At 29.5% G+C, this 27,610-nt stretch overlaps 10 protein-coding genes across 10 annotated transcripts; 4 read left to right on the forward strand and 6 right to left on the reverse strand.

The window, feature by feature from the left end:
* Positions 1–291: 291 nt before the first annotated feature.
* On the forward strand, positions 292–1,119 carry GO595_009693 (uncharacterized protein; the record flags this gene model as incomplete). Its single annotated transcript, XM_067923407.1, has 1 exon — positions 292–1,119. The coding sequence occupies one exon, from the start codon at positions 292–294 to the stop codon at positions 1,117–1,119; it is 828 nt and encodes a 275-aa protein (XP_067770003.1).
* An 835-nt stretch (positions 1,120–1,954) lies between these two features.
* On the reverse strand, positions 1,955–2,650 carry GO595_009694 (exostosin family protein; the record flags this gene model as incomplete). The annotated part of the gene is made up of 1 exon (XM_067923408.1): positions 1,955–2,650. The coding sequence occupies one exon, from the start codon at positions 2,648–2,650 to the stop codon at positions 1,955–1,957; it is 696 nt and encodes a 231-aa protein (XP_067770004.1).
* Positions 2,651–3,839: 1,189 nt separating this feature from the next.
* GO595_009695 (NlpC/P60 family protein) lies at positions 3,840–4,400 on the reverse strand (the record flags this gene model as incomplete). Its single annotated transcript, XM_067923409.1, has 1 exon — positions 3,840–4,400. One exon carries the CDS (start codon positions 4,398–4,400, stop codon positions 3,840–3,842), a length of 561 nt encoding a protein of 186 aa, XP_067770005.1.
* Positions 4,401–4,623: 223 nt separating this feature from the next.
* Positions 4,624–5,355, reverse strand: GO595_009696 (box C/D snoRNA protein 1; the record flags this gene model as incomplete). Its single annotated transcript, XM_067923410.1, has 1 exon — positions 4,624–5,355. The coding sequence occupies one exon, from the start codon at positions 5,353–5,355 to the stop codon at positions 4,624–4,626; it is 732 nt and encodes a 243-aa protein (XP_067770006.1).
* A 2,759-nt stretch (positions 5,356–8,114) lies between these two features.
* GO595_009697 (CAMK family protein kinase) lies at positions 8,115–9,688 on the reverse strand (the record flags this gene model as incomplete). Its single annotated transcript, XM_067923411.1, has 2 exons — positions 8,115–9,014; positions 9,110–9,688. 2 exons carry the CDS (start codon positions 9,686–9,688, stop codon positions 8,115–8,117), a joined length of 1,479 nt encoding a protein of 492 aa, XP_067770007.1.
* Positions 9,689–17,715: 8,027 nt separating this feature from the next.
* Positions 17,716–18,189, forward strand: GO595_009698 (uncharacterized protein; the record flags this gene model as incomplete). Its single annotated transcript, XM_067923413.1, has 1 exon — positions 17,716–18,189. One exon carries the CDS (start codon positions 17,716–17,718, stop codon positions 18,187–18,189), a length of 474 nt encoding a protein of 157 aa, XP_067770008.1.
* A 376-nt stretch (positions 18,190–18,565) lies between these two features.
* On the forward strand, positions 18,566–19,090 carry GO595_009699 (N-alpha-acetyltransferase 20-like; the record flags this gene model as incomplete). The annotated part of the gene is made up of 1 exon (XM_067923414.1): positions 18,566–19,090. One exon carries the CDS (start codon positions 18,566–18,568, stop codon positions 19,088–19,090), a length of 525 nt encoding a protein of 174 aa, XP_067770009.1.
* Positions 19,091–19,304: 214 nt separating this feature from the next.
* Positions 19,305–19,976, reverse strand: GO595_009700 (Myb-like DNA-binding domain containing protein; the record flags this gene model as incomplete). The annotated part of the gene is made up of 1 exon (XM_067923415.1): positions 19,305–19,976. One exon carries the CDS (start codon positions 19,974–19,976, stop codon positions 19,305–19,307), a length of 672 nt encoding a protein of 223 aa, XP_067770010.1.
* A 1,190-nt stretch (positions 19,977–21,166) lies between these two features.
* Positions 21,167–22,504, forward strand: GO595_009701 (uncharacterized protein; the record flags this gene model as incomplete). The annotated part of the gene is made up of 1 exon (XM_067923416.1): positions 21,167–22,504. The coding sequence occupies one exon, from the start codon at positions 21,167–21,169 to the stop codon at positions 22,502–22,504; it is 1,338 nt and encodes a 445-aa protein (XP_067770011.1).
* A 1,672-nt stretch (positions 22,505–24,176) lies between these two features.
* Positions 24,177–27,020, reverse strand: GO595_009702 (phosphoinositide 3-kinase regulatory subunit 4-like; the record flags this gene model as incomplete). The annotated part of the gene is made up of 1 exon (XM_067923417.1): positions 24,177–27,020. One exon carries the CDS (start codon positions 27,018–27,020, stop codon positions 24,177–24,179), a length of 2,844 nt encoding a protein of 947 aa, XP_067770012.1.
* Between the last annotated feature and the right edge of the window lie 590 nt (positions 27,021–27,610).

Below are 27,610 nucleotides of genomic sequence, written 5' to 3' on the forward strand. Positions count from 1 at the left end.
TATTTCCTAACAATTATTGGTAATATATATCGCAAAAGCGAGCAAAATTTTACTGAATTTCAATGTGAAAGAGTTGATTTCCAAAATCAAGGAATTTCTTCTATTTCAACATTATTTTCTATAGTAAGGAATCAGAAAAAAACATTTTATTCGCTTACCTTATTTCAAGACCTCAAAAACACTAAATTTTCACCTTATGTAAATTCATTATTATATCATCAACTTCATACTCTTGGGTTTTCTTATAAAAAATTACTTATTGAAGCTTCCCCTGATGCATCTTCCTTTCCAATGAGTCTCAGTAAAATATTTTCTGAGTGCAAAACAATTGTTAACTGCGATGTTAAACCAGGAAAATTAATCTTACCAAATTCAATTGATGAGATGTTTTATAACAAATGTTTAACATCTCATTTACAGACTCAAATGACCACCATTATTGAAACGCCTAATCTTGAAGCCTCATTATCACTATATTCATTTTTGTCACATTTTCTCCTCCCAGAGCAACAATCTCTTTCCGACCCAACACCACATCACACGGTCATTCCCGGACTGTTTCTTCAGTGTGTCACTCCACAGCCGCTTCCTCACCAAAAGCTTTTCCAGTTCAAAAGGCCTTGGACATGGGTAAACGTCTCCCAAAAGGAAGTTCACCAATATCCGAACATAGATACTCAAAAGCAAATTTTTAACGAATACACGACAAACGTTCTCTTTTCTGATGATAGTGAATCTCCAGAAGCAAAACAACTTATTGCAAAGCTTACACGATTGTATCAAAAATTTGAAGTCTTTCCAACACAATGGTCACGGAAAACAATCGATATGATTTCATCAAGGAGAAGTTTTGCAGAACGAATTTGCGAGGAAAGGATGCTCGAAATGGTTAACATGTCCATTCTTTTGGTGAATATGATTGATGAAACATTGGCTAATGGAAAGCTAAAATATCTTCAAACAAATCAAATTAATTCAATTATGAAATTACTCGAACTTAATGACAAGATGGAGCTGAGAATGGTTTGCGCAGTCGCAGAATTGTTCCAGAACGGTTCATACTCGAAGGTGTTTGCGGGAAGAAATCAGGCAATTAGACAAATGATGAACAGCATTTAATAATGTAAATATTCTTATTTTGATGTTTTTTATTGTTAAATATAATTATATATATAAATATAATAAATTAAAGTTATTGGAAAAATTTATAATAAAATTAAATAATATTTAAAAAAGGAAAAAAAATATCATCTAAGTTGTCATGGAATTGAGTTTGCTTTAATAAAACGTGGGATTCATCATTTTATTCCAAAAGTGTGAATAAAAATAGAAATATCTTGATAAATTATTTATAAATTTCAAAATGTAGTTTGTAAACGTTTAGCGAAAAACATGTTTTTCTGAATAAGTGTAAAGGATAGCCGATGCCCATTTGGAGTATCTAATAATGACCTGCTCACCTCATGTTTTTGATATTTATATATTATTAAAAATGTTTTGAAATTTTAATTTTTACACTCATTTTTTGATATAAAATTTATTTTATTTTCGATTTAGACATCATCTATATGTTGATCAATGTATTTTATACTATATATGATCATGCGTTTCTTTGAACTTATCTCAATAATTAATTTTCTCACTCCCAATATTTTTCTGTTATACTGTGTCTTTTTTATCATTTTATATCAATGAGTCTATTATATATATTTATATATAAATGGTGAAAATACTTTAGAATGAGTAAAAAATAATAATGCATTTTGGTGTTTTGTTTTGTTAAATAGTATTTTTTTACTTTAACATTATTTTTAAATAATTTGTTTGTTTGCGAAGAGTACTACTCTTCGTAGTAGCGTAGCAAACCACGCGAAGCGAATCTTGTTGATTGATCAAAAAGGAATAAAAATCCAAATTAAAAAATGTTTTATTGGTAAAGCAAACTTTATATATATTATCCCTTTAAAACTCTTCTCTCAGCGCACCTCAAATCTGTTCCATGGAATCCGTATTTCAAAAACTTCGCAATTTGTCCCATAGCTCCAGCGACAGTGAAATGTGTGCTTGACAAACTTCGAACTCGATTTCTCATTTCTGTTAATTCTGTGTAGTTCATTTTATCGATTTTCTTTAGGACTTTTGCCAAGTCACCTATCTTTGTCACAAACCCGAATTTTTCCCATTCAATGGAGTCATAATATGGAACCCATGGAATATCATTATACACATAAATTGGTATTAACCCCATTTGAAGTACTTCTGTAAGTCGATATGAGTTTCGTCCATTACCACGTGGACATAAAATTGCTTTGGAATTAGAATATATTTCGGTCCATTTTTTCTCGTTAGAAAACCCAGAGAAGTAACGGTCGCCTAACGTTTCCTTACAGATTTTATCCATTTCTTCTCGAATTTTATGTGTGCCAATTCGACCCATGAACACAGCAGTGTACTTCGGGTTTTCTTTTACTTGGATTGGCTCATAATCGCGAAGAAATAGATTCAATGGAACATTACCTACACCACCTGATGACAAAACAAAAACATTGTCTGGAACATCCATGTCAACACCAGCTTCCATACCTTCATCAGTACCACTAAGTGTTACATATAAAAAATCATCACTTATTAAATTCCATAAACCATTCATAAAATGATAATAATGCTCTCGCTGGTGATAAACAAAGTTGGTGAATTTAATAATAATTGGAACAAAAACTCCAAATTCCTCAATAGTTTTATTATGGAATTCATCATACCAATATTCTTCGATCTGTCGACCACAATATCCAACATAGCATGTGCCATGAACATTTGGGTAATTTTTTCGAATGTAATTTTGTATAATATCAAATTGTTCTTTCCTTGCATTGGTACCTGTTATATAATGAGATTTTGCTGGCTTTCCCATGCATTTAAGAATCTCTTCTAACTGTTTTCGGGATTCTCTTAATCGAAGGAAACTAATTGTCATAAATGTAGATCTCGTGTTTAATATGTATATGAAAAACCCAATAAAAACGAATGTAAAGATTATTGTAAACGTGTAAAAATGGTTTTGTTTGTTTAGAGCTCTTCGTAAACAAAGCGGAGAAAAACAAAGAACCATTTATTGTGGTTTCAACCAAATTGAAAAAGATAAAAAAATTCTGAGGCTCACTTTTTGAAAGAAAAGCTGATAGAAAAGTGCTGCTCATTTTTCCACAGGAACGCACTGCATGATATGGGATAGATCCCACAAAGAGAAAGCAGTAGAGCCTTTAATTGATTAATCAATTAAATGGTGCATCTCCGGCCTTGAATAATCGAGAATTCAAGCTTAAGCTCCTGATGAATTTATGAAAATTTCATTTTTCATTTTTTATCTAAATTTGTTTTCAAACCCACTTTTTTCAGGTTTAAACGAGTCCTATCCGAACCCAATCCATTTCAACCCAAATTTCGGTGATTCGATACAATCGATAATCTATTATATTTACTTATAGAAATGATTTCGATCTTGATCTTCGATGTTGTTTCAAATCTCTTGGGGATATAGTTATTATTTCTCTTTCCTAAAATGTGAAATTTTAAAAAATAATATTTTATTCTTCCTCTCGATTTTACTGTCATTTAATCTTCAACAATAAAAATGCAGCTAAACGTGATTATAAATTTGTTAAAAGATCATTCTGATTCAAATTTTTATATCAGCTAATCAGTAATTCAATGATCCAAATTTTATTCCATTAGATATACCTAAGAGAACATGTTTTTAATCTCACAGTTTTTTTTAAAAAGAACTAATAATTTTATTGCTGCGGTTTTCATATTAATTGGATCAAATGAAGTTTAATCACTTACCAGTAACGACGACCATATTGGAAGCTCATGTATTTGATGCTTGCGGACTTAACTTTATCACCTGAATGTGGTGCATGGATGCAGTTGCCTGAACCACTATAGATACCAACATGTGAAACTGGGTTGTAGAAGCAGCAAACATCTCCTGGTTTAAGATTTGCTTCTGAAACTTTTGTACCGCTTTGGGCTTGAGCACTTGATGTTCTTGGGATTGAGATACCAACTTGCTTATGGCACCATTGTGTGAAACCTGAGCAATCGAAGGTGTTTGGACCTGTAGCGCCTGAAACATAGTCGCATCCGATCTTTGATTTAGCATATGAAACAATTGTATCACCAACTGAGTTTGATTCTTTGATAACTTTAACATCTTTAGCTGCTATGTATGCATCTTTTCCACCATGCTTGAAAATGTAATGATCTTTATAACGACCTTTGATATCAAATTTGAATGGATACATTATGAAACCTCTTGGCTTTCCACCATATTTGTGGGAAATCATAGCCTTCTTTAAGACTTGAGCCTTAAGACAAAGAGAAAGAAGGAGTGTGAACATTATAAATTTATGAAATTGTACAATTAACCGTCTGTCATTTGACAAAAATGTCAGTTTGTCGTCAAAATGCCGTTTTGATCGGTCTTTCAACCACCAGAATACAACCACTTTTCTATATTTTATATTTAAATACAATACTTTACATGTTCGTTTCAAAAGTTTATATGATCATAGTCTCAAAAAAAGGGTTGGAGATTGTGTTTCAAATAAACATTTCTATACTTTATTTCGAATAAGTGGATGGTAAAATAACTTTCTTTTCTTCTTCTTTGACTGTTTTTTTAAGAGCATTCTGTATCATATCTAGCTTCAAAGCTTCTTTGATGGTGTCATAAGAAGGGAGTTCTGACTGAGGTTTTGGAGCTTCAACTTTCGGTTTTTCGATCTGATGAACATCCATTATAGTAACGATTTTCCATTCATCAAGAAATTGATTTGGAACAATGTCAAGCAAAGGATATTCAATTATTGTTTTTGCAAAAAATGATTCTTGAAGAGTAAAATCTGTTTCCAAGAGATAATGACCACCACCTACAGCACCTTCTGCTACAAGCAAAACCGCACAATTTGTGATGTCTAGGGATGCAACATAATCATTCTGTGATGTTTCAATAATACCTTTTAGAATATCTGATATTAAAGTATTTTCGCTAATGTTATTAATAAGCCTCTCATATTCTATTTTTTTATCAGAAGAGTGAAACCTCCACTTCAACGTCCATAAAATTTGTTTCTGAGATCCAACATAGCGTGTTTGATTTTCTTTAGATCTTGAAGACATTTCTGTCATAAATTGTATTGTAATGCCTCTTTCGACACAAGCTTTCCTTAGTGTCTTTTTCCATTTGTTTTTTTTATTTGGTTGTTCTATTGGATATATTGTTTTAATATCAGATGCTTTCATAACAACTTGATCAAGTAATTGACAATCTTTTGCGAGAGTAGTTGCGTTCATTTCCGAAAGTGGGATAAAACGTGTTTTTGGACGAACACCAGTACATCCAGTTTCTTCTTTGTGTCTTCTAACACAATTTATATTGCAAGTATGAATTCCACATGCAGGGCAAGTGTACTTAGCATCATTCTTCCCACAGACTTGGCAGAGCATTATCTGTGGTTGATTTCTTGGGGAAGAGAAGACGTTACCTCAAATTTAACGTCTTTCTTTTTTTCTCATCAAAAAAAACACGTTAAATAATTAAATTTCATCAAATTTTGTTCAACTGACATGGCCGCCACTATACACCTTCCATTTTCTGAATATAAAAAGGCAGAAATTGATATAATTACTCTTGTAATTGGTCTTTCATTATTTATTGCAATTTATTCATATATTATTCCAGATAAAAAACATAAAGGTGGTCGAACACTCAAAGCTGATGTGTTTCAAGGAAATGATACAATTCCAATACAAACTAATGTTTATAAAATAGTTCGAGTACATGCAGGATTTGGAAATCAATTATTTCAATATTCTTATGCATACGCACTTCACAAAGAAACAAACTATCCTGTATATATTGATATCGATTATTTTAAAGAATGTCAAAATAGCGATTGCTTTAATCTTAGTAATAAATATACAGGAAAATATCCTACACGAAAATTTGGTCTACGTTACTATAATATTTCATTAAAGCAACCAACCTCTGAGCAAATCCAAAATACAAATAAGATGGATGAATTTATAAATGTCATTGGACATAACATAACAGAGTTTAAAGTCCCAATTAATCAATATTTTTATGGGTACTATGAAAATCTTTCGTATTATGACTTTGAAAAACATCGAAATGCATTAATTAAAGAATTTACATTAAAAATTGACATGCCCGAAGTCCATAAGAAATATCTTAAAATGATCCAAGCCACGAACTCGATATCTATCCATATTCGGCGTACTGATCGTTCCGGAGAATTTGTGTATGCATCACTTCAATATTACATTGATGCGATAAATTATATGAAAAAAACTGTTAAAAATCCGAATTTTTTTGTGTTTACTGATGACTTAGAATTCTCGAAGAAGTTCCTACAAATGGAAGGAAACTTCACATTCATTGAGGGTACTTCGACTTTAAATCCAATTTTCGATTTCGAGTTAATGAAAAGTTGTAAACATAACATAATCGCAAATAGTACTTTCTCGTGGTGGGCGGCGTTCTTGAATGCTTTTAAGGATAAAATTGTAATAGCACCAAAATATTGGCGAAAAGGTGTTCTCAGTAGTTATTTGGTACCAAAGAATTATATAGTGTTCTAATGAGCGAATATATATATATTTAGCTATTAAATTTATAATTTGTTTTTGTATTATAATATTAATTAGTAAAGTATATACGTACAGTTTTATATTGTGATGAAGATTGATTGAGTGCATAATGCTAATGGAACAATTTATACTATGATAATTTTAGAAGTTTTTCTATTTCATCATTTCGAATTATTTTTGCAATTTCATTCATAGTATGCTCTTTAATTGATTGCCTATGGAGTTCCCAATTATTATACGGATATTTACTTTTGCAACTCAGATATTCAGTTTGCACGCTACTTTTTGGTTATTCTGTTTTTCTAACTGGCTTTGTTTTGAGGGTGATAACTTTTGCGCACATCACTTTTTATGATATTTAGTTTTGCATACTGTATAATTGCGATGAGCTGTAACATAACAAAATTTTGTGCACATGTTAATGTTATATCGCATCGATATAACGAAAATTTCAAAACATTTTTTAGTTACCATAAATTATTTAACTTTTTATTTATTTAACTAATTCCTCGTAATAAGAGTCTGATATGTTTGTGATAATCCTTCTGAATCTTTTCACGGCGATTATTATTATCACCACTATTATGGTGACAACTATTGGCACGCAAATAGCCAAAACATATATAATTATAACGATATTATCATCTTTTATAGGCGTACATTGGGGTAAATTTTGATAAGTCACGCTATAATTAGCGAATGTTTTGCCTTTGTAGATCTCAGTCACCATTATGTACTCTATTTTCGCATTAAATGCATCTATTTCGGGCTCAGTTTTACTGTTGTAGTATATAAATTTTAAATGGTTACAATCAGCGAAAGCGGAATCTTTAATTTGTTTAACAGAAGAAGGCAATGTAATACTTCTTAAATTTGAACAAGAAGAAAATGAATTATCACCAATTACTTATAATTTATCATTAAAATTAAATGTTTCGATAAATAATGCAAGTGTATAAAATACAGGTAATTATGTAGTTGCATCGGCGGAAATGAAGAAATCATTCATTTATGTAAACAAAATCATTCATCTTTTGAAGATGCATATGAAACTTCAAAAAGATTCCAATGAAATGATATCTTTAAATAACTTTATGATAATAAAATTGCTAAAATTAACAACTTAGATGAATTATTAATTTTCGATTTTAGTATTGATTTTTTCTTTGGTTAAAATCTTAAGAAACTCAGATCCATCATTTGACAGCTTTTTAAAAATTATGACCTCGAACTTTAAAAACTATTTGTGGATAAAAAAAATTCAAATGTTCTGAAATAAAATAAATAAAAAGAGATCAAAAACCTTTTAATGAATAAGTATACATAAATAAATTTACACAAAAGCGTTTTAAATCTCATGTGTGAATCTTAAAAGCATTATCAACATTGATGAACATTTCCAAATTTAAAATTCCATTTTACATCCGAAAACACATAAACATTTATTTATAAACACAAACATCTGCAAAATCATCGCATATCAAACCGCCGCAGTCTGTTTCCATCATCAAAAGTACAGCGTTAACCGATTTCACCAAATTCTGGAACTTCTCAAGAACGCCACTTACCATTTGTATGTACAACACAACAGAGTCATCAGATTCATATTCGACGATAAAGTTCACTCGCATTTGTAATACGTCATTTTTTGCGATTATGAATCTTTCATTGGGAAACAAAAATTTATAAGACTCCCCAACTAGGAACTGCTGTATTGTAAGCATCAAGTCAACACAACTAATTTTGATCCCCTGAATAGGATATTCAAAACTAGCTAATGTTTGTGTTGATTGTTCATTATTGAGCCATACGTGGGCATTTTCAAAAGATTCGCAAAGAGATGGAGTAGATGCAATATCAGGCGATAAGAAAAGAAGAGAATCTGGAGATTCAGCTAAATCATGAAATGCAATATCTTCAACACTATCAAGTACTTCTTCATCCCAAAGGGATTCCTGTTGTTGGCTAAGCATGAAAAAGAATACTTTGGCCATATTTGGTTGATCTGATTGAAGAAGTGATTTTAATTTCTCAAGATCAGAGAACCCAATTTGTTGAAGACAATCTAGCTTAGGTTTGTCTTCCTCAGTAGGTTTGATTGGGTTTGTTAACTGTGGTAGAGGAAGAGGTTTAGGAAGTACATACCCTTCGGGCACCCCAATCCGGAATGCGGGGTGCCCCTTTATCTGGTCAATTGTTAAACGTAGCTTTGGGTCAACTACAAGGATTTTCGATATTAAGTCTTGTACAAGAGGATTTGCCTCTGATGGAAAAGCATAGCTTCCTTTTTTAATTTCATGAGCTGTTTGTCTCACTGATTTCCCATTGAATGGAAGTTTACCCTATGAGTTAGATTGTAATAAAAGATTACCTATCAAGCTATATATGCTTGACTGGTAATATAAAAACATACGTAAATCATTGTATACAATATTACACCTGAACTCCAAACATCAGAAAGACGGCCGTCGTAGGGAACACCACGGACAACTTCTGGTGCTGCATAAAAGAGAGATCCACATGATGTTTTTACAATATTTGATGGACCCATCCAACAAGCAAATCCAAAGTCTGCAATCCATATGTTGTTTCCTACATCCAGAAGTAAGTTTTCTGGTTTTAAGTCTCGATGACAAATACAATGTTGATGTAAATACTCTAATCCGTATATAATTTGTCTAAAAATCCTCATTGCTTCTTCTAATGATAAGCTTTGATATATATCAAGAAGTGTTCCATTTTGTGCGTACCCTTCTACAATAAACAAATGATGTTCACTTTCAAGAATATCAAGAAGTGGCAAAATGTTAGGATGATGAAGAAGTCTCATTAGGGCGATCTCCCTGTATACTTTAGTAAGTATATTTGGGTGGCCGTTAAACTTTTCTTTTTTAATGATCTTAATTGCAACAGGTTGATTTGTAACTTTATGTCTTGCTAACTTGACCTTGCCAGAAGAACCTGATCCTAAATTCCTATCAAGGATGTAATCACCAATAGGCTGCTTCTTTTCCATTTGTGTTTTGGTCTGTCCATTCCAATTTTCTGAGAGTAAAAGAAATTTTTCTGAAGTTTAAAAGGACAGTCCTGAAAAATAAACTATTGAAAAGGAACGTTAAATCAGAAAATTGTCAAATATCTCACAAAAGTCTATTTTTTGAACAATTACTGTTCACATTGTTTGCCTTTGTGAACCGTTCTCGTTGTAATTTTACGTGAACTATTTATGGTTTTAAGAAGTATTTTCTTTTTTGGATATATCATGGATAAAAAAAAAATTAAGATATAAAAAAGTTTTATTTAAATTTTATTTCTATTCTATTTTGATAAAATGAACAATTTCTATTTTTATATATATTATTTTAATGTTTTTTTTGAAACACCAAATTTTTTAAATATACCTTTTTAGCCTTTATTTTATTTCTTTTGTATTCATGAAGTAACTGAGTAGCTTCATTATATCCATTATCAGAAGCCAATTTAAGTGCTGTTTTAAATGAATTTCATAAATTCCATATAAAATTATCAAATATAAAATAGATTAAATAAATCATAATATTAATGTATATACATCTTTCGATTTAATGTCAATACTTTCTTGCTTAAGAAGTAATTTAATAATTTGAATATTGCCTTTTCTAGCTGCCTTCATTAGTAATGTTTCAAATATATTTAATCAATTCCAAATATTAAGTTGCAACATAAAATTTTGTATATAAATTATATATAAATTAAATAAATATCTTTAGAATTGATATCAATTTCATTTTGTTCGAGAAGTATTTGAACAATTTCAAGATTTCCTTTGAAAAATGCTTTCACAAGCGCTGTTTGCAATTATTTAATTAAACTTTAAATACTTATTTGAAATAAAAAATCATAAAAATATACTTGATTTTATAAAAATAAATATCTTTAGCATTAACATCAATTCCTTCTTGTTCAAGAAGCAATTGAACTATATCTATATGATTATTTGAAGATGCAATCATTAGTGCTGTTTTAAATACTTTAAACAATTTCCAAATTTTTCTTCAAAACATTAAATTGTTAAAACAAAGTTTAAATAAAACAAATAAATATCTTGAGCATTAATATCAATACCATTTTGCTCAAGAAGTAATTTAACTATTTCTATATTACCATTTGAAGATGCGATCATTAATGCCGTTTTAATAAAGTAAAATATATTCCAATTATTTTATTAAAACTTCAAATTATTTTTACAAACATTAAAATAAATTATTAAACATCTTTAGCATTAAAATCAATTCCTTCTTGTTCAAGAAGTAATTTAACTATTTCAATAGAACCAATTTCAGATGCTATCATAAGAGCTGTTTGAAGTTGTATGAATAAAGTTCAATAATTATATCGAAACATGAATAATTTCAAAAAAACAATAAACAATAAAAAATTTACTTTTTTCTTTTTAGCATTTATATTAATTCCTTTTTGTTTAAGAAGTAATTTAACAATTTCAATTGAATCATTTTTACATGCAATCATAAGCACAGTATCAAATTATTTTAGTAAATTCCAATTATTATTACCAAATATCAAATTATCAAAAGATTAAAATATAAAAAATAAACAACTTTTTTTCGAGCATTAATATCAATTCCTTCCTGTTCTAGAAGTAATTTAACAACTTCAATATTTCCGTTTTTTGAAGCTTTCATAAGTGCTGTTTCAAATAATTTGAATAAATTCCAAATATTATATCATAACATTAAATTATTAAAACAAAAATGAAATAAAAAATATAAAAATCTTTAGCATTTATATCAATTTTCCCTTGTTCGAGAAGTAATTTAATAATATCAATATTACCATAATAAGTTGCTATCATAAAAGCAGTCCAAAACAATATTAAAAAACATTAAATATTCTTTTAAAACATTAAATAACACAAAAAAACATCAAATAAATAATGTTTTACATTTTTAATATTGATATCAATTCCTTCTTTAAGAAGCATTTTAACAATATTAATATGACCATTTCGAACAGCAATCATTAATGCTGTATCAAACACAATAAAAAAATTCCAAATATTATATTAAAATAGTAAAAACAATAAAATCAACTTTAAATTAAACATAAAAATATTTTTTGCTTTAATATCTTTTCTTCTTTGTTCGATAATATATTTTGTAATATTTACATGACCAATTTTAGCTGCAATCATTAATGCAGTATCAAATAATCGAATAAAATTCCAAATATTATATTGATAAATCATGAAATCAAAAAAATAAAATTTATATCAAAAAAATCAACACATTTAGTCTTTAAGTCAATCCATTTCTTCATTAAAGAATATTTAAAAAGTTCTTCGTTTCTAGAAATTATCACAGAGTTTAAAATATTTTTAGGAACATTATATTTTTGAGAAAAATATTTAACAAGAAAAATATTTCCAATTTCAATAGATTTTTTAAAACAGAATTTATCAATTTTCATTCCATTTTCTTCTAAAAACATAAAAATTTCATAATTATCATATAAAACACATTTCTTTCCTAATTCCTCCAAACTATTAATTTTACCAATTTTATTTTCATAAATATATTTAAAGATATCATTTCGATGAAATTCTATAGCTGTTTCATAAGCATCTTCAAATGTCGAATGATTTTGTTCACATAAATGAATAATTTCGGCATTTCCACCTGCAATTGCATATTTTCCTGTATGTAATATTAAAGAGCCATTTAATAATAAATATTTAAAACATTTAACAGCGGAAAAAAAAGCTGCATAATCAATTAATGTAACATCTTCTCCATTAATGAATGAATATCTTTCATATAGCGATTGTTCAATTTTCTGGTTAAAATCAAAATAATTTTGTGATGATATTTCATGAAGTTTTTCTATTTCATCATTTCGAATTATTTTTGAGATTTCATTCGGATTAATTCCTTCTTTAATTAATTGCTTATGAAGTTCCCAATCACTATTTGATAGCTCATAAAAATTTGCAAAAAATTGAGTTTCAAATGGATAATTATTATTTCTTAAATTATAAATTTCTTCTTTCGATTTATAATGACAAAAATACAAAGACTTAATATTCGTTATTGATTCTTGATCAATTAATTTATGTTCTATCATTTTTTCTAGAAGATAATATGACTCTTGTCTATCAAAATATAAAAGAAGTTCTTTAAAAATATCAATAACATTATAAACATTTAATTTTTCTTCTTTTATTTGAAGTGATTTTAAATAATCAAAGCATATTTTAACATTTTGAAGTTGCGAGGTAAAATAAGAATAAACTAAGCGACATATAACAAGGTTAAATGAATAAGGAAATTGTTTATAATAAAGATTTAATGTTGAATCAACTGAAGATTCAATATTATTTTCGCTTAGTCCAAACACAATATCCTCAATGCTTTGTAGTGCTTCTATGAAATCTTCATTGTTTAGGTTTTTTGTCTGACTGCTTCCCATCTTTAAGATTTAGGAAACAGTAAATTGATGACACTTTTTGTATAAACCATGGCTTGTCAGTATAAACCGAATGCTAAACAACAGACAAGCCTCAGTATATAATCATCTTCAATAATTAAATTCTGACCGTTGAAGGATGTTATCCATAAAAAAAACAATGATTTTCAAACATGTTTTTATTGATATCAATAAACTTTTTTTTTCATTAAGAACTGGAAGGTAAAAACATATAAAAATTAATTCCAAGCAGAACTTTTGTGGAATTTATGAAAATTTTCTTCGATGATTATAATTTTACAATTATTAAAATGGAAGTTATCTCTCTTGAAATAGATCCTAGGTATATGATAGTTGAGCATTGGTACGTGCTTTCTTCTTATATATGTTTCAAAAAAAAATATTTAGACAATTGGACAATTTTAAAAGCAAGAGTTTTGGAATCTTGAACTGATGGCATTCAAATTTTGAGCGGTTTAAATCAAAAATTTCTATTTTTGAAAAGAACTTTCATTCATTTGTACGACAATTCACCTTAGACAAAGTTTTATGCAATTCAGACCATGAACAAATCTCTCAAAGTTGAACTATATAACTTTATACAACAAAACCATGTCTTCTAGCTATCAAAAATTTGGGATTTGAGAAATTAATTCAATTTTAACCTTCTCTTGGAACACATGAAACATTCCAATTTTACTCTTTTCTCTTTTACACTAACTCTATTATTTATATTTGGCATATCATTGATACTTTTTATGGGACTTAGCATTCATTCCTCAAATTTTGAAAAAATAAATTATATTTATATTAATCAAACATTTTCAAACAGTAAAAATGGTAAAGACAGAAAGAAAATTGCATTTGTTACTTCCTTTTATTATTTTCCTGAATCAAAACGGCAGCGACATCCAACTGAATATTATAAAACAGGATTTTCAAGTCTTTTAGGCAATATCTCCAAAGAAATTGACTTCTACATGTATACCAATGATTTAGGTCTAAAAATACTTGAACTGAACACAACAAAAAATAATTTTTATATCAACCTTACATATAAAAGTCCTTATGACATTTGTAACATCAGTAAATATAAGGAAAAATACACACATATATCAAACAAATATCATATACCGTCTATTGTACTAAGTGAAAATCTTGGTGCAATATGGAACTCCAAAATCTGCTTACTTGAGGAAGTTAGTAAATTTCCAAATGAATATGAATACATATTTTGGATTGACACAGGAATAATTAAACAGACAAACTATACTCCATTTAAAATTCCATTTCCTCAAAGAGTTGAAAAGATATTTTCAAACCATTCGCAATTTTTGGTTGAGGCAAGACAAATCGCAGCATTTGAAACTGGTAAGAATTATGTGCCAATGCATGAACTAAATCCTGACTTTGGTAATTTGGTTGCATCTGGATTTTTTGGAGGTAAATCCGAATCAATTAAAAAGGCCAAAGAATTATTCTTCGAAGTACATGATATATATCTTCGAAAAGATCTGAATATTGTGAGAGAAGAAAATGTGTTTAATGCATTGCTTATGTATTATCCACAATACTTTATGGGATTTAGTATAAAGTCTAAAAATTGCTGTCAATGGGACTGCGGCCCGACATTTCTTTCGGATAATAATAACTGTGGATTTGATAATCAATTGATTTTCATTGAAATTAAAGAGAATAAATTTGTAATAAAAAGAGATAATTTAGAAGATTGGTTATAAATAAAGATAAATCGATTTTAATATATTTTTATATTTGAATTTTGTTTATAGTAAAAAATTGAATTTATCACATGAATGCTTCAAAATGGGCAAACTTCGTATAATGTTTCTGATAAAATCATAATTCCACGATCTAACAATATTCTGATTGGAATTTTCCAAATGAATTTTTACCAACTTCTAATTATCTTAATAACAGTAACAGTAAAATTTAAAAAATGTGATAAAACTACATTTAATCAAATAGGTACGATCTAATTAAAATGCTAATAACTCTTGCAATAGCACTGTTATGTAGTAATATTACTACACTATAGTTCGATAATAACATATTTTTAGTAGCAAATAATTAAATTATTCAAGTTGGAAATAATATTGAAATGGATATAAATTTTCTCATAAGAAATTTAAAGTTAAAAAATTTCTCATTTGGATGTGATACAGTGTTCATTTACATATGAAAAATTACTTCTGTGTAAAGACAGATCGGAATTTTACTATGAAGAATCAAATGGAAGTTCATATCTGTTATGATGACAAAAAATAAGATGATAATTTATTTATTTAACATGAATTCCAGAGTTAACTCATTGATTCCCACGTAAAGGGAAATTTTGATAAAAAATGTTTAAACATTTTAATAACATCATTCGAAAAAATTTATTTTATTGAACAACAAATTAAATATAATAGATACTACAAGCAAGAGTACAATCTTGCTATATTGTCAATTTCGTATTGCCTTTCCAAATCTTCTTTTTGTATACACTTTTCATTTCTGTACATATTTCTATAGAACGTAAACGGCTCAAACAACTTTTTCTGAGATTTACACTCGCTTTCTTTGGCTTTTTTGATGTTTTCAATCGACGAAATTTTAAATCCGAAAGCGATTTTACGTTCGATCTTTGGGAAATATCTTTTATTTCTCTTCAACACCTTCTTGTTCATCTTCTTAACTTTCCTTACTCTAATGAATAATTCCAATTCATCATTTTCATCGTCTAAAATTGGTTCATCGAAATTCGTGAAAATTCCAAATTTAGCGAACGAAAACAACATAAACTTGGAACAGTATAACAAAGAAAGACTTTGCATTTCTCGAATTTTATCTATATTAAATGGAATGTGGAATTCTTTGGCTGAAAGATATCGCAGTAACAAACTCTTCAGCTGAAGTAATTCGTCTTCAAAGTTAATAAATGTATCAAATATCATCCGTTCGTTGGAGAATATATCTTCCAAAAAATTATGCAAGATATCTGGGTTCAATTTGTTTATTATTTTCCGCTCTTCGTTGTTAGGAGTGTATGTGTTGATCGATGGAATGAAATAATCAATGATTGGTAATGAGGTTTTAGGTTTGATGATTAATATCTTAAGAAATTGTAATAGAATTGTTATGTTTAAGAAGCCAATTGGGATGTATTGAGTCATGTCCAATTGATTTAAAAGGTCATTTTCGATTTTAGGGATTTGTTGAATACGAAAAAAATGTTGAATATCCTTCTTAGTTACGTATCGTAATGAACTTGGTTTCTCAGTCATTGAAAACGGTATAAACTTGAGTAAAATCGTTGGATATTTTTGAGATAAAAAATAATAATTATTAGAAAAAAAATAATTAGTGTAATAGTTAAAAAAATAATAAGGGCTTTGGATTTCTATTGCAGCTTGCATAATCTCTTTCTGTATTCGTATATCGACATTTCGTGTGGCAATGAAATGTGATATGAAACGGAAGCTTTTTGGATCATTTAACATGTGAACGAGATAACAGTGATTAAACTTAAGTTCAATGTAGGACATAATTGCAGGAGAAAAGAAGTAATTGAGATTAGTTGAATAATTAATAATTTGATATGTATCAAAATTTAAAATGTTTGGATCTCGAAACAAATGATATATTAAACCACCACATTGGTCATCAATTAATAAAAGAAATGTTCGGGATTTGGAAATTATTATTAATGAGTCGGATTGAAAAACAGATATATCGTCAATGTTTTCTAATGATAAGGAATGAAGACTAATGGAAACACCTTCTTTTGATGGAAAGTTTAACAGTAGAACTTTTTTGGGTGTTAATGACATAATTATTGAATTTCCATTATTATTCACAAAAAAGTGAGTGGGCAAAAATTCATCATCAGGGCGAATTTGGATAGAATATGGTTCTTGGAATTTTTCGCATTGGAAGCTGTAAAGAAATATTTTTCTTTTATTCGTCATGACAGCTAAATAATTTCTTGCACTGTTAAATTCCCACCATAACACATCACTAATAATCCTAGACCCAAACAAAGTGTAAAGAGATACAGAATTATGAGCTATTTTAAGAAATCCAGTTTTTAATGCATTATCTTTCTCATAAATAAAATATTCTCTTTCATTAGTAGAGGAAGGTATGAACACAAATCTTGTTGAGTTTTGTAGCTCTAAAGGTTTCGAGTTAGGAAAAAGCGGAATAAAGTAAGTACAATTATCATCAAAAACAAACGCAAGAATTTTACCTTGTGCAACCATTGTAGTATTTGTTATCTTCCCGCTTTTTGGGAAAGTATAAATTTTTGTTTTTTTTGAGGAATTAGATACATATTTATAAATTTCTGTTGACTTCTGATTTTTTCGATAAACAAAAACATTTCCTTCGGTGGACATACCACAAAAGTATTGATTTTGTTTATCTCCGATATCATTGATTTTCTCTGTTTCTATCATTAACCCTTTTTTGATAACTTTAGAGACCGTTAAGGAGTAAAAAAGTAGAAAACTGGCAGAATAAACCATTGAAAATTGAATACTGAAAATTGTTGTTTTGAAAAGTTATAATTAGTAACAAATGTCCTCTTTTGCAGAGCGTCGTGCTCTTCTTGCACGTACATTCGGAAACCCAGGTCCTCCTCCACCTTCAAATAGTGGTGGACCTGCACCAAGGCCAGCAATGTTTATACCAGGAATGCCAATGCCTGGATCAGTTACAGCCGATGAAGATGAAAATGAAGATCCAACTCAAATGAGACGTCCACCACCAAAACCAGTGGCACCAACTTATACATTTCCAGAAGCTGTTGGGTCACCACCTGCACTCATTAAGAAAAAGAGAGAATATCCTTCTAAGGCTAGAACAGGTACAGAAGGATGCAGTGATTTTCATTCATTCATTGTAGAAAATGCTCCTCAAAGTTCATCGCCTAAACCAGCGAAAGCACCAAAGGCACCGAAAGCATCTAAAGATGATGGAGGCGGTGCTCCACCCCCACCTCCACCTCCACCACCTCCGCCACCTCCAACTCTACAAAAGTATCGCGAATGAGTTAATTATGAGTCATTCTTAAAAATGAATATTCTCATTTTTTTTACTGATTATTTTTATCAACTAACAACAATATAAATTAATGTATACACATATTGTAGTACTTTAAATACATGTTTTTTTTGACAATTTTTTGAAAAAATTTAGAATGAAATTTCCATTTATAACAAATTTTTTTGTTATTACAATAAAAAAATCATTTTATGATACAAAAATCCAATATTATATAAGGAAATGATTTAATATCTGATAAACACAAAGAAAACAATTTTTGTTTAATAAACAGATATTTTAACGTTCTATAAATTTGTTCAAAAATGAAAAGTGCGTTGACAAAATTATTTTCATTGAAAAATTCTGGCATTTATAAGCCAAGATGGTGAGCATCCAGCCCTGGTCTCTGAACGACATTTGGCACTATGGAAGAGTCAACATTGATGAATACACAGAAACATACAGCGTCCCATTTTACCTTTATTATAGCTTACAATGGCCAAAACTTGCATGGACAGCTAGAAACAACAGCAATGAAATCGTTGGTTACATTCTTGGCTCAGCAACAACAGACAAACCTGAAGCAAAAAGTGGACACGTCACTGCTGTTACTGTATGCGAAGATTATCGACGTCTTGGAATTGCATCAACACTCATGAATATGTTAGAAAAGACTTCTGATTCTTTTTACGAGGCTCAATTTGTTGATCTTTATGTTAGACCTACAAACACAATGGCACATCAAATGTATTATAAGTTAGGATACATTTTGTATAGGCGAATAATTAATTATTATGAAAGTATAAATGAGGATGGATTCGACATGAGAAAGTCACTTTCACGAGATAAAGAAAAGAAGTTCATGATTCCTTTGGATAGACCTATTTCCAAAGATGAATTAGATTAACATATAATTTTCTTTTTGGCTAAAATTTCTTCAAAACAAAAGGAAAACAATAAAAAGATACTCTTAAAACCTTTTATATTTTAGAGTTTAAATTAATGTAAATAGACTTTTTTTGTTTCTCATATGAAAAAGTTCTAAATTGTATTCAAAATAATCGAAAACTTCAATTTTATCCAAAAAACAAATAGACAAAAAACCTGAAAGCAAACTTTTATTAGAATGGGAAAATATCCCAATTTCCAAACTTCAGTTGACTGTCAAACAATCCTTCGTCTGGAAATGAAAAATCATTCAAATCAGGAGGCGACGTAACTGTAGATTGAACATCCGGAACAGGTAGAGTTTGAAGCGAAGGGGTAACATAAGGCAAGATTTCAACTTTTGGATAGTTATTATGATTTAAATCTTGTTTTTGAAGCTTCGAACTCGACTCAATCTCTTTAGACGCAACCTTATGCTCAACAGAATCGTTCTGCATCTTTGACTTCCTTCTGGAAATCAGCATCCAACGATTTCTGAGACTATTATCAGATCGATTATTAAAGAAACGTGCTATTTTATTCCATTTGGCACCGAGTTCATCGTGCTTTTGGCAAAGCAATCGGTCCTCTTCTGGTGTCCATGGATCTCTTCTGAGTTCTGGGTTCAAGTAATTCTTCCACCTTTCACGGCACTGACGTGGATTCCTGGAATCCATCAGCTTAGAGATAGTTATCCAGTCTTTAGGGCCAAATATAGAGACCAATTGAGATAATTTCTGATCTTCAGCTTCTGTGAACTTTACCTTAATGGAAGGAGTCCTTGGTACGCGTTGAGTGGCAAATGCGTTCGTTTCGTTGATGGCTGTTGGGAACATCATCGGGCTGAAACCATTCTCTACCATCATTTCAGCAAAAAGCCATCCCTTATCAAAATTTGAATGATTAGAAAAAGCTCTTTGAAATGGTGGATAAAGAAGGAAAAATAAAACACGATTATCTTGGTAAACAAATTGTATTACTTCATAGTATTAAAATTTTGATTTAACTATATCATATTTTAGAGAAGTTTCAAAATGTTAATTTATTTTATTTTATCAATTTCGATATAATTTTAATTTTAATATAATATTGGTTTATGACATTATATTATCGATGTAAAATCTAATCTTCATAAGAAATTTATATTATATTTGCTGTTTATCAAGATATTATTATTTTTAAATCAAAAAAGTAACAAAGAAAATTTCAGTTAGAAGTAACTTTTTGATAAATTATGACAATTGTCATACTCGCTTTTTGAAATAATGTTCAGCCACGTTTTTCAGAAGCCAGAAGTAAAGTTTTCTTGGGAATTAACTTTTTGAGCTGCTAAAACCTAATCGAAATAACAGTTTACAGTGCAGATCAATTGTGATTTGTTTTAAATTATAATGAACATGTCGTTTTTTCTATACATTTTGAAATTAGCTATTTTGTAGGAAACATTTTTCGGAAAATGTTATACTACTACAATTTTTAAAGTGGTTGCAGAAAGGTTTCCCAACGATAGAATCGAATGAATGAAAAATCATCGGATTTATATTCAAAAACTGAAGTGTTTGGGAAACCTTTCTGCAACCACTTTAATAAACTCATTAATCGAAGATATGAATATTTTAAATTCTGAAGTTTAATATATATATATATATATATATATATTTGATTTTTTAAATTAATTTTATAATCAATTTGTGATCCATAGATAAGAAATGATTTCGGGATTTCACATAAAATATTATCCAATCAAATAACGATTTCAATCATTATGCAACAAATTTTGGTCTTTAACCAAAAACATTTGATTCTTATTTTTTGAATATTGGGACCAACTTTACTTTTGAAAATCATTAATTTGCAAAATTATTACTTTTCACTGGTAAGCTAAAGAAATAGACTGATTAGTGAGACATTACACATGTGATGAAAATATGGAATTTATTTTAAAAATATATATAAAATATAAAGAAATGTTTCAAAAAATGACTTCAGTTTGATATCATTTGACAAATTTTTTTTATCACAATTTATATGACATAAAATCACCGCAACACATCAAATGTGGAGGCGGCTTTTTCATGCATTTATCGGAACACCTCGTAAATATGAATATTCACCAGTAAAGTCACCAAAAACACCAACAAATAGTTCTTTTGGCGAAGAAACAATTTATATAGATTATGGAAATCCATCTGATTTTCAGCCAAAGTCACGACTTCTTGGAGACAATACATTTAATCCTGCTGATGATGCATATGCATCAAATTCATCAGATGATTCTTCAAATGATTTTGAAAATGCCCCTGCTCCCAAAGCACATTTACTTTTTCATAAAAAAGAATCATCTAGTTCAGACAGTGAAGAATATAGACCAAGGAAAATCACATTTCCTGTTTTCCCAGATGATATTTCAAATTCTTCTTCAGATGAAAACATTCCACAACTTCCAGAGTACATCTCAAAGTTTGAGCCAGAGTACACCATCCCTACAATAAATTTCCCTGAAACGCCTGAAACACCAATTATCGAAACAAAAAGACCTTTTAAACCCAAAATCCATTTCCAACAACAGTATAATCCATTTCAAGTTGATACCGAGTTCAAACAATTTGAAGAATCAGATTTTGAAGATTCTTTTAATGACTCAAAAATAGGGAAAAGCGATGAAAACAATACCACAAAGCAAACATTTCCTTCCAATTCTCAAAGTCCCAAAGAAACAAGTTCTTTTATATCAAAAACTAATCCATTTGATATATCAGATTCTTCGTCAGATTCTGATCAGCCAACAAAACCTCAAGCCATCGACGACATTAAACTTAGTGAGCTCTCTCCCAACAAAAAGCAGACAAATTCTTTCGCATCTTCATCATCGGCATCAAGCTCCACATCAAGCGACGAAGAGCTGCTAAACTTTGTGAAAAAGAAACCGTTAATATCGTTTTCACCTCACATTTCGCAGCCAAAATTTGCGACATTTCAACCTATAAAAATTAATTCTACTGATGGAGAAATCGATGAAAAAAACCTAGTGACAGAATACGAAAATGAAAATGAAACTTTTGAAGACTTCCCAAAGCATCCAATTAAATCTAAACCGAAATCTCAACAATTACAGAAAGTAGAATTAAGTTTTGACGATTTTAATGACGAAGATGAAAGAAACCAATTTCGTTCCGCATTGTTAGCGAAAAGTATTAACATGGAAAATAGTTCAAATGAAAATGAAAAAAAAGTTGTTTTAAATCTGAGTAATGCAAAGCCTGTTCAGTCTTCGTTTGCCACAAGAAGTGACTTGCAGAAGTCTGAGTTGAATCTTGACGCGAAACCTGTGCGATCTTCGCTGATGCCGAGAAAGGATTCGAAGTTGAGCGAAAAAAGTCCGTTTAACTTCTGATTGTTATTAATAAATGTTTATATAATGTAAATATTTACAAATGTTTCAGTGAATGATTTAAACCTTATCAAAGCCATTTCCATTGCACATTGATGACGTGAATGTAAACGCTGTTAGACTTCTTATCAACAATTTTTGGTAATTTTTTAAAAATGTAGACATTGAAATGCAGGTTTCTTTATAGTAATTTACATGACATTGTTAATAAAGTTTGTCCAGTTTTCAGGATGCATTAATAAGGAATTTTGATTATTGTCGTGTTGATGTTTACATATACATTGTAACCAATATAACCAAAATTCAAAATCATACTTTATATAACCAAATCCATGTTTCTTCAATTGAATTTTATTCTTGAACCGAACATTCAGTTTCATTACATATAGGGGGTGCAAAAAGTTCTGACCCCTTTTTTTTGATGAATAAAAAAGATATTTATCACTTATTCATATTTATTTAAAGAAGTGGTCTTCGTGATTTTTAATCACCTATTTAGGTCTTTTTATCTTTGATACAAACATAGTTAGAGCTCTCCAAAAGTGGCAATTCCAAATGTGCAAATAATTTCATTTTTTAAATCATTTTATGTATTTTTCTCCATACTTTAATTTTCTTTAACCATTCCAAAGAATTGTACTATCTCAAATCTAATGACTGATAAATATAAGAATTTCTTTTAAGGCTTTTCTCTTTAGATTTTTGAATTATATATTTTTTTTAATATTAACGATACAGTTAAACCAAAATAGTTTTATCTTTTTCATATGAATCCATTTTTTTTAATAATTAGTATTTTCAAAAAATTATATATAATTTGATTCATTAAGTATTTTAGATTAAATTTGTATTTATTTTATGATCCGTATATCCATATCATTTCTGTGTAATTGATAAAATAATTATTTAAACATTATTTTTTACATTGAATTTTCTTATATTTCATCATTGATACTTTATTACCTAATTCTCTCTATATTTTTCTATACTCATAAAAAAAATTCTTTACTAATCTCTAATAAAAATTGTATTAAAAATATTTTAAAACTTTAATAAATTCATCGGAATATTCTTCCCTTTTCCATGTATCGTTTGTTGATAGCATCTGAAGATCTTCCTTCTTCGATATTTTTTTACGACAAAGTATTTATAAAAATTTTCTTTTCTTATATTATATGATACTCCTATTTCTTATTCAATATATTTTATGGATAATAATGACTATTCATTAAAATGCTTCCATGATTTTATTAATTATATTAAATTTATGCATTTTTCCACACAAAAAATCATTGTAAATTAGGCTATCTAAAAAAATTTCTATAATATTATTCAGAGACTATATTAAAGAAAAGAAGTTTTTGTTTTTCTCTAAACTAATTGATACCATATTCTTTGTAGAAAATTATATTTGATGACATTTTTGAGTTCCAACTCTTTCATTCCATTTAAAGATCAAAAAAGTGACTATTTTGAGTGGGGAAAAGATTCAAAAACTTTCATAAAACGCACACAGAGTTCATTCATTATTATTTGTTTTTCTTGATCAAGAGGATGTCGAGAAAGTGGACATGACTTTATGCACCCAAAAAGTTTTTGGTTTGTATTGATCACAAATCATTAACGATGTAAAATTTCGTACAAAAATATTTATTACTTTAACTCACACGCTCGTTCACTTCCCGTTGATCTGCCACACGTTCATTACTCCCAAGTCGTCTCCTGACACGAACACTCCGCCGCACTGCGCAGCGCACGTGACGTTTCCCGAATGCTGATGCAGCGACGGATACTTTGACCTTATGGAGGTATCATAGTTAAACGGATGTACGATTCTTTCCAAATTAGTTTTTTCCGAATCTAATATCATAGTGTTACCCAAATCGGAAAAGTGGAAACATGGCATCTTATCCAAAGGCGATAGATACGAAACACTTTTATCGTCTATAACAAGTGCGCCTCCTTTATATGACAAAACAAAATTTGAAGGCCCATCGTACGTCAAAACCGCTTTTGTTAACGGTTCCCGAATCATTTCAATGCGTTGGCGGTTTTGCACAAAAAGTGAACAACCGCTGTCAGAGTACGCTGGGATAACCATATCAACAGAAGGCGTTTCTAGAATCCAAAATGGCGTAAACATCCTTAGATCTACGAGTGAAACTAAGCCTTCTTTAAACCCAACTCCAGCTAAATAAGAATTGCCTGGCCACGTGCATATATCACTAATACCATTTGATTTAAACCTAAAAGATGCATTACTTCCCTTGTCACGTAAGTCATATAGTGATAGTAGACCACTTTTATGTGAACATAATAATACTGATTCATGGATTTGTCTTATTTGAGTTAATATCTCATTACGTGGCTGTTCAACAATCATTTTACGTCTTGTTTGAAATTCAAATGCTTCAATTGCTCCGTTATCAAATCCTAAAACAAAATGTGTTGCTGACAAAGGTTGTGCAGCTGTAATATTGTTACGTGTAATATGTGAACTTTGCTGAGACGGTTGTTGTAATTGTTGGTCAATTGGATTTAATAAATTAATCCATCTAATTCTATTATTTGCGCCCACAATAATACATTGTGTTCCATGTGCTGAACCAAAGATATGTTTTATAGGAACGACTTCATTACATCTAAAGCTTGTTAAGAATTTTGGATTTGGGTTTTCAATTGATTTTCGCGGGTAAATCGGTTTATTTGAGTTAGTAAACAAAAAGTTGCTTTTGAATACCTTTTTGTGTTGTTTCGGAGTTCTTTCTGAATTTTGTGGGGCGAATAGCAGTTGTTGTAAAAACGAGTCTTGAATTTCTTTCGGCGAATTGTCAATTAACTTTTTCATATAATACAAAAGTAAATTGTTGCCGATCATTTGGTTCTGAATTGTACCGAAGAAACCGTAAATGATGTCAATGCTGATCATTTTCTGCTTGATCATAGAGTCCAATAACGAAAATATGTTAATTAAAAGTTGATTTGAAGGATTGTAAGTAACCATATCATGTAAACAAAGAAGGATCTTTTCTTGGAAGAAATCAGAATACTTTTGACGTTGACTTCTTTTAGCATATTTATAGAATGTCGAAACTATCTTTAGTATTTCAATCTTAAATCTTTCATCAGGCAAATTGACATTTGATAATATAATGAAATAAAATGAAGACAAAATACTAAAGTCAGAATCTTTTGCTATTGACCGTAATGATCGTGATAACGATTGAAAGATCTCAAAGTTATTAATCGTCAAAATTTGTGAAAATGCATGAATGATATCTTTCCTTGATTTCGGGAAAAGTTTTTTGATTAATAAAACAAATGGTGGAATAAATTTGGCAAAGACAACTTTGTCTTGTCCTGTAAACTCAGACCATAATGAACTAAATTCTACTTCCAAATAATCATCGAAGAAGTTCGATAAGTCTTCGGGCACCTCATCGACGGTTTTAAGTACATCAATTATGCCAAAAAGTGCCGAGTGAAGTACTATCGGCGATTCAAATTGAGTGAAGTACATCAGCAATGGGATAACTCGTGTAAGCTTTAAACTATCAGTCATACGAGAAGATATCTCGGAAACAAAATTAAGGCCCATAATAATAGTATTAAAGTTTTTGGTTTGAAGTAAAATATCAGAGATTAAGACAAAGACAATGATAATCGTGTTGCTTTTGGCAAGTAATAATAATGCACGAAGCTCATTCATGATTGATTCTGAATTATCTTTAGATTGCTTACTTAAGAGCAAACGTGCAGCTTCATAAAAGCTATCAAAATGTTCAATGAGCTCATTATCAGTAATTCGTTTGGAAGGATCAATCTCGAGAAGTTTATACAAAAGTGACTTGACGGTTTCATCAGTGATTTTGGAAAGTGACGCTTCGATGTCATATTCCCCATTTTTGTAATTAATAAGATCATCAAGACTAAATAAATGCTTACCATTGAGGTAGAGATATGCAACAGAACAACCTAAGCTAAACATATCAGAAATTTTAAGATCAACTTTTGATTCATTATCTTCATCAATCCTTTCAGGTGCAAGACAACATCCAGTATCATTGGTGGTGAAAAAATGATAAAAGAAATGACGCATTTTTGGATCAATTTTGGTTGGCTTAAATGGTGCTGGATCTGTAATAAAAGTTTCTAAGTTACGATTAATAAAAATATTGTTAGGCTTTAGGTCTCCGTGGAAAAAGCTAGAGTTGTGGAATTGTTGGAGAATTTTTGCAAGTTGATAAAAAATGAACATTTTTTCCGAATCTTCAAGAGGAGGTTGTTGGAAGAAAGAAAAATCAACAAGGTTTCTTTCAAGCTTTTTTCGAATTAGAATGACATAATCTTCTTGAAGAAAAATTTGTGAATAATTTACAATACCTGGAACTGTATTCGATAGAGATCTAAAGAAACTGAGAGAAAATTTTGCTTCTTGAAGCTCCCTCAGTTGATGATATTTATACCCCTTTATTATGTATTCAACTGATGAACCTATTTTTTTCCCATCATATTTCATGAAAAATGTTCCACTGCCCTTGAATGGCTCGATGATGAATTTGTACTTTTTTAAGGGTGCAGAAATCCAATCTTCGTAAGAACTAACTGAAATAGAATTCCCCATTTTTAAAAAGTGTCATAATCATAACCGTCAATTGTATCTATATGAATAAACCGTTATTTCAATACAAAAAAACAAAAAAAAGTTTTACATTCGGTTCATATTGCTTAAAACACAACTAATGACTTACAAAAGCATTGTATTGTGTTGGCAAATAATGAATAGTTTTTGCGAACAAATAGTCAATAAAAAAAATTTTATTAAATTCGCAAAATAGAATATCCAATAATATGAAAGAACCAAAATTATTCGGTTTGTACACTTGAAAAGGCCCATGACACCTGTTCCTTTACATACGATTCTTCTTCTGGAGTTAGATCGTTTTCAATATTTAAAATTTCTCTCATCTGATGTTAGAACTTAAAAATACTTCTTCAACTGTTCTTGATTTTTCAATCATTTTGGTTGTCATCTGGATGATTGCATTAGTGAGATCATCAATTTCAAGGAAAAAAGAAGCTGTTAGCAATTTTCCAAAATCTCCACAC

The sequence above is a fragment of the Histomonas meleagridis genome (genome assembly GCF_020186115.1).
Source record: "Histomonas meleagridis strain 2922-C6/04-10x chromosome Unknown contig_95, whole genome shotgun sequence".
NCBI lineage: Eukaryota > Parabasalia > Tritrichomonadida > Dientamoebidae > Histomonas > Histomonas meleagridis.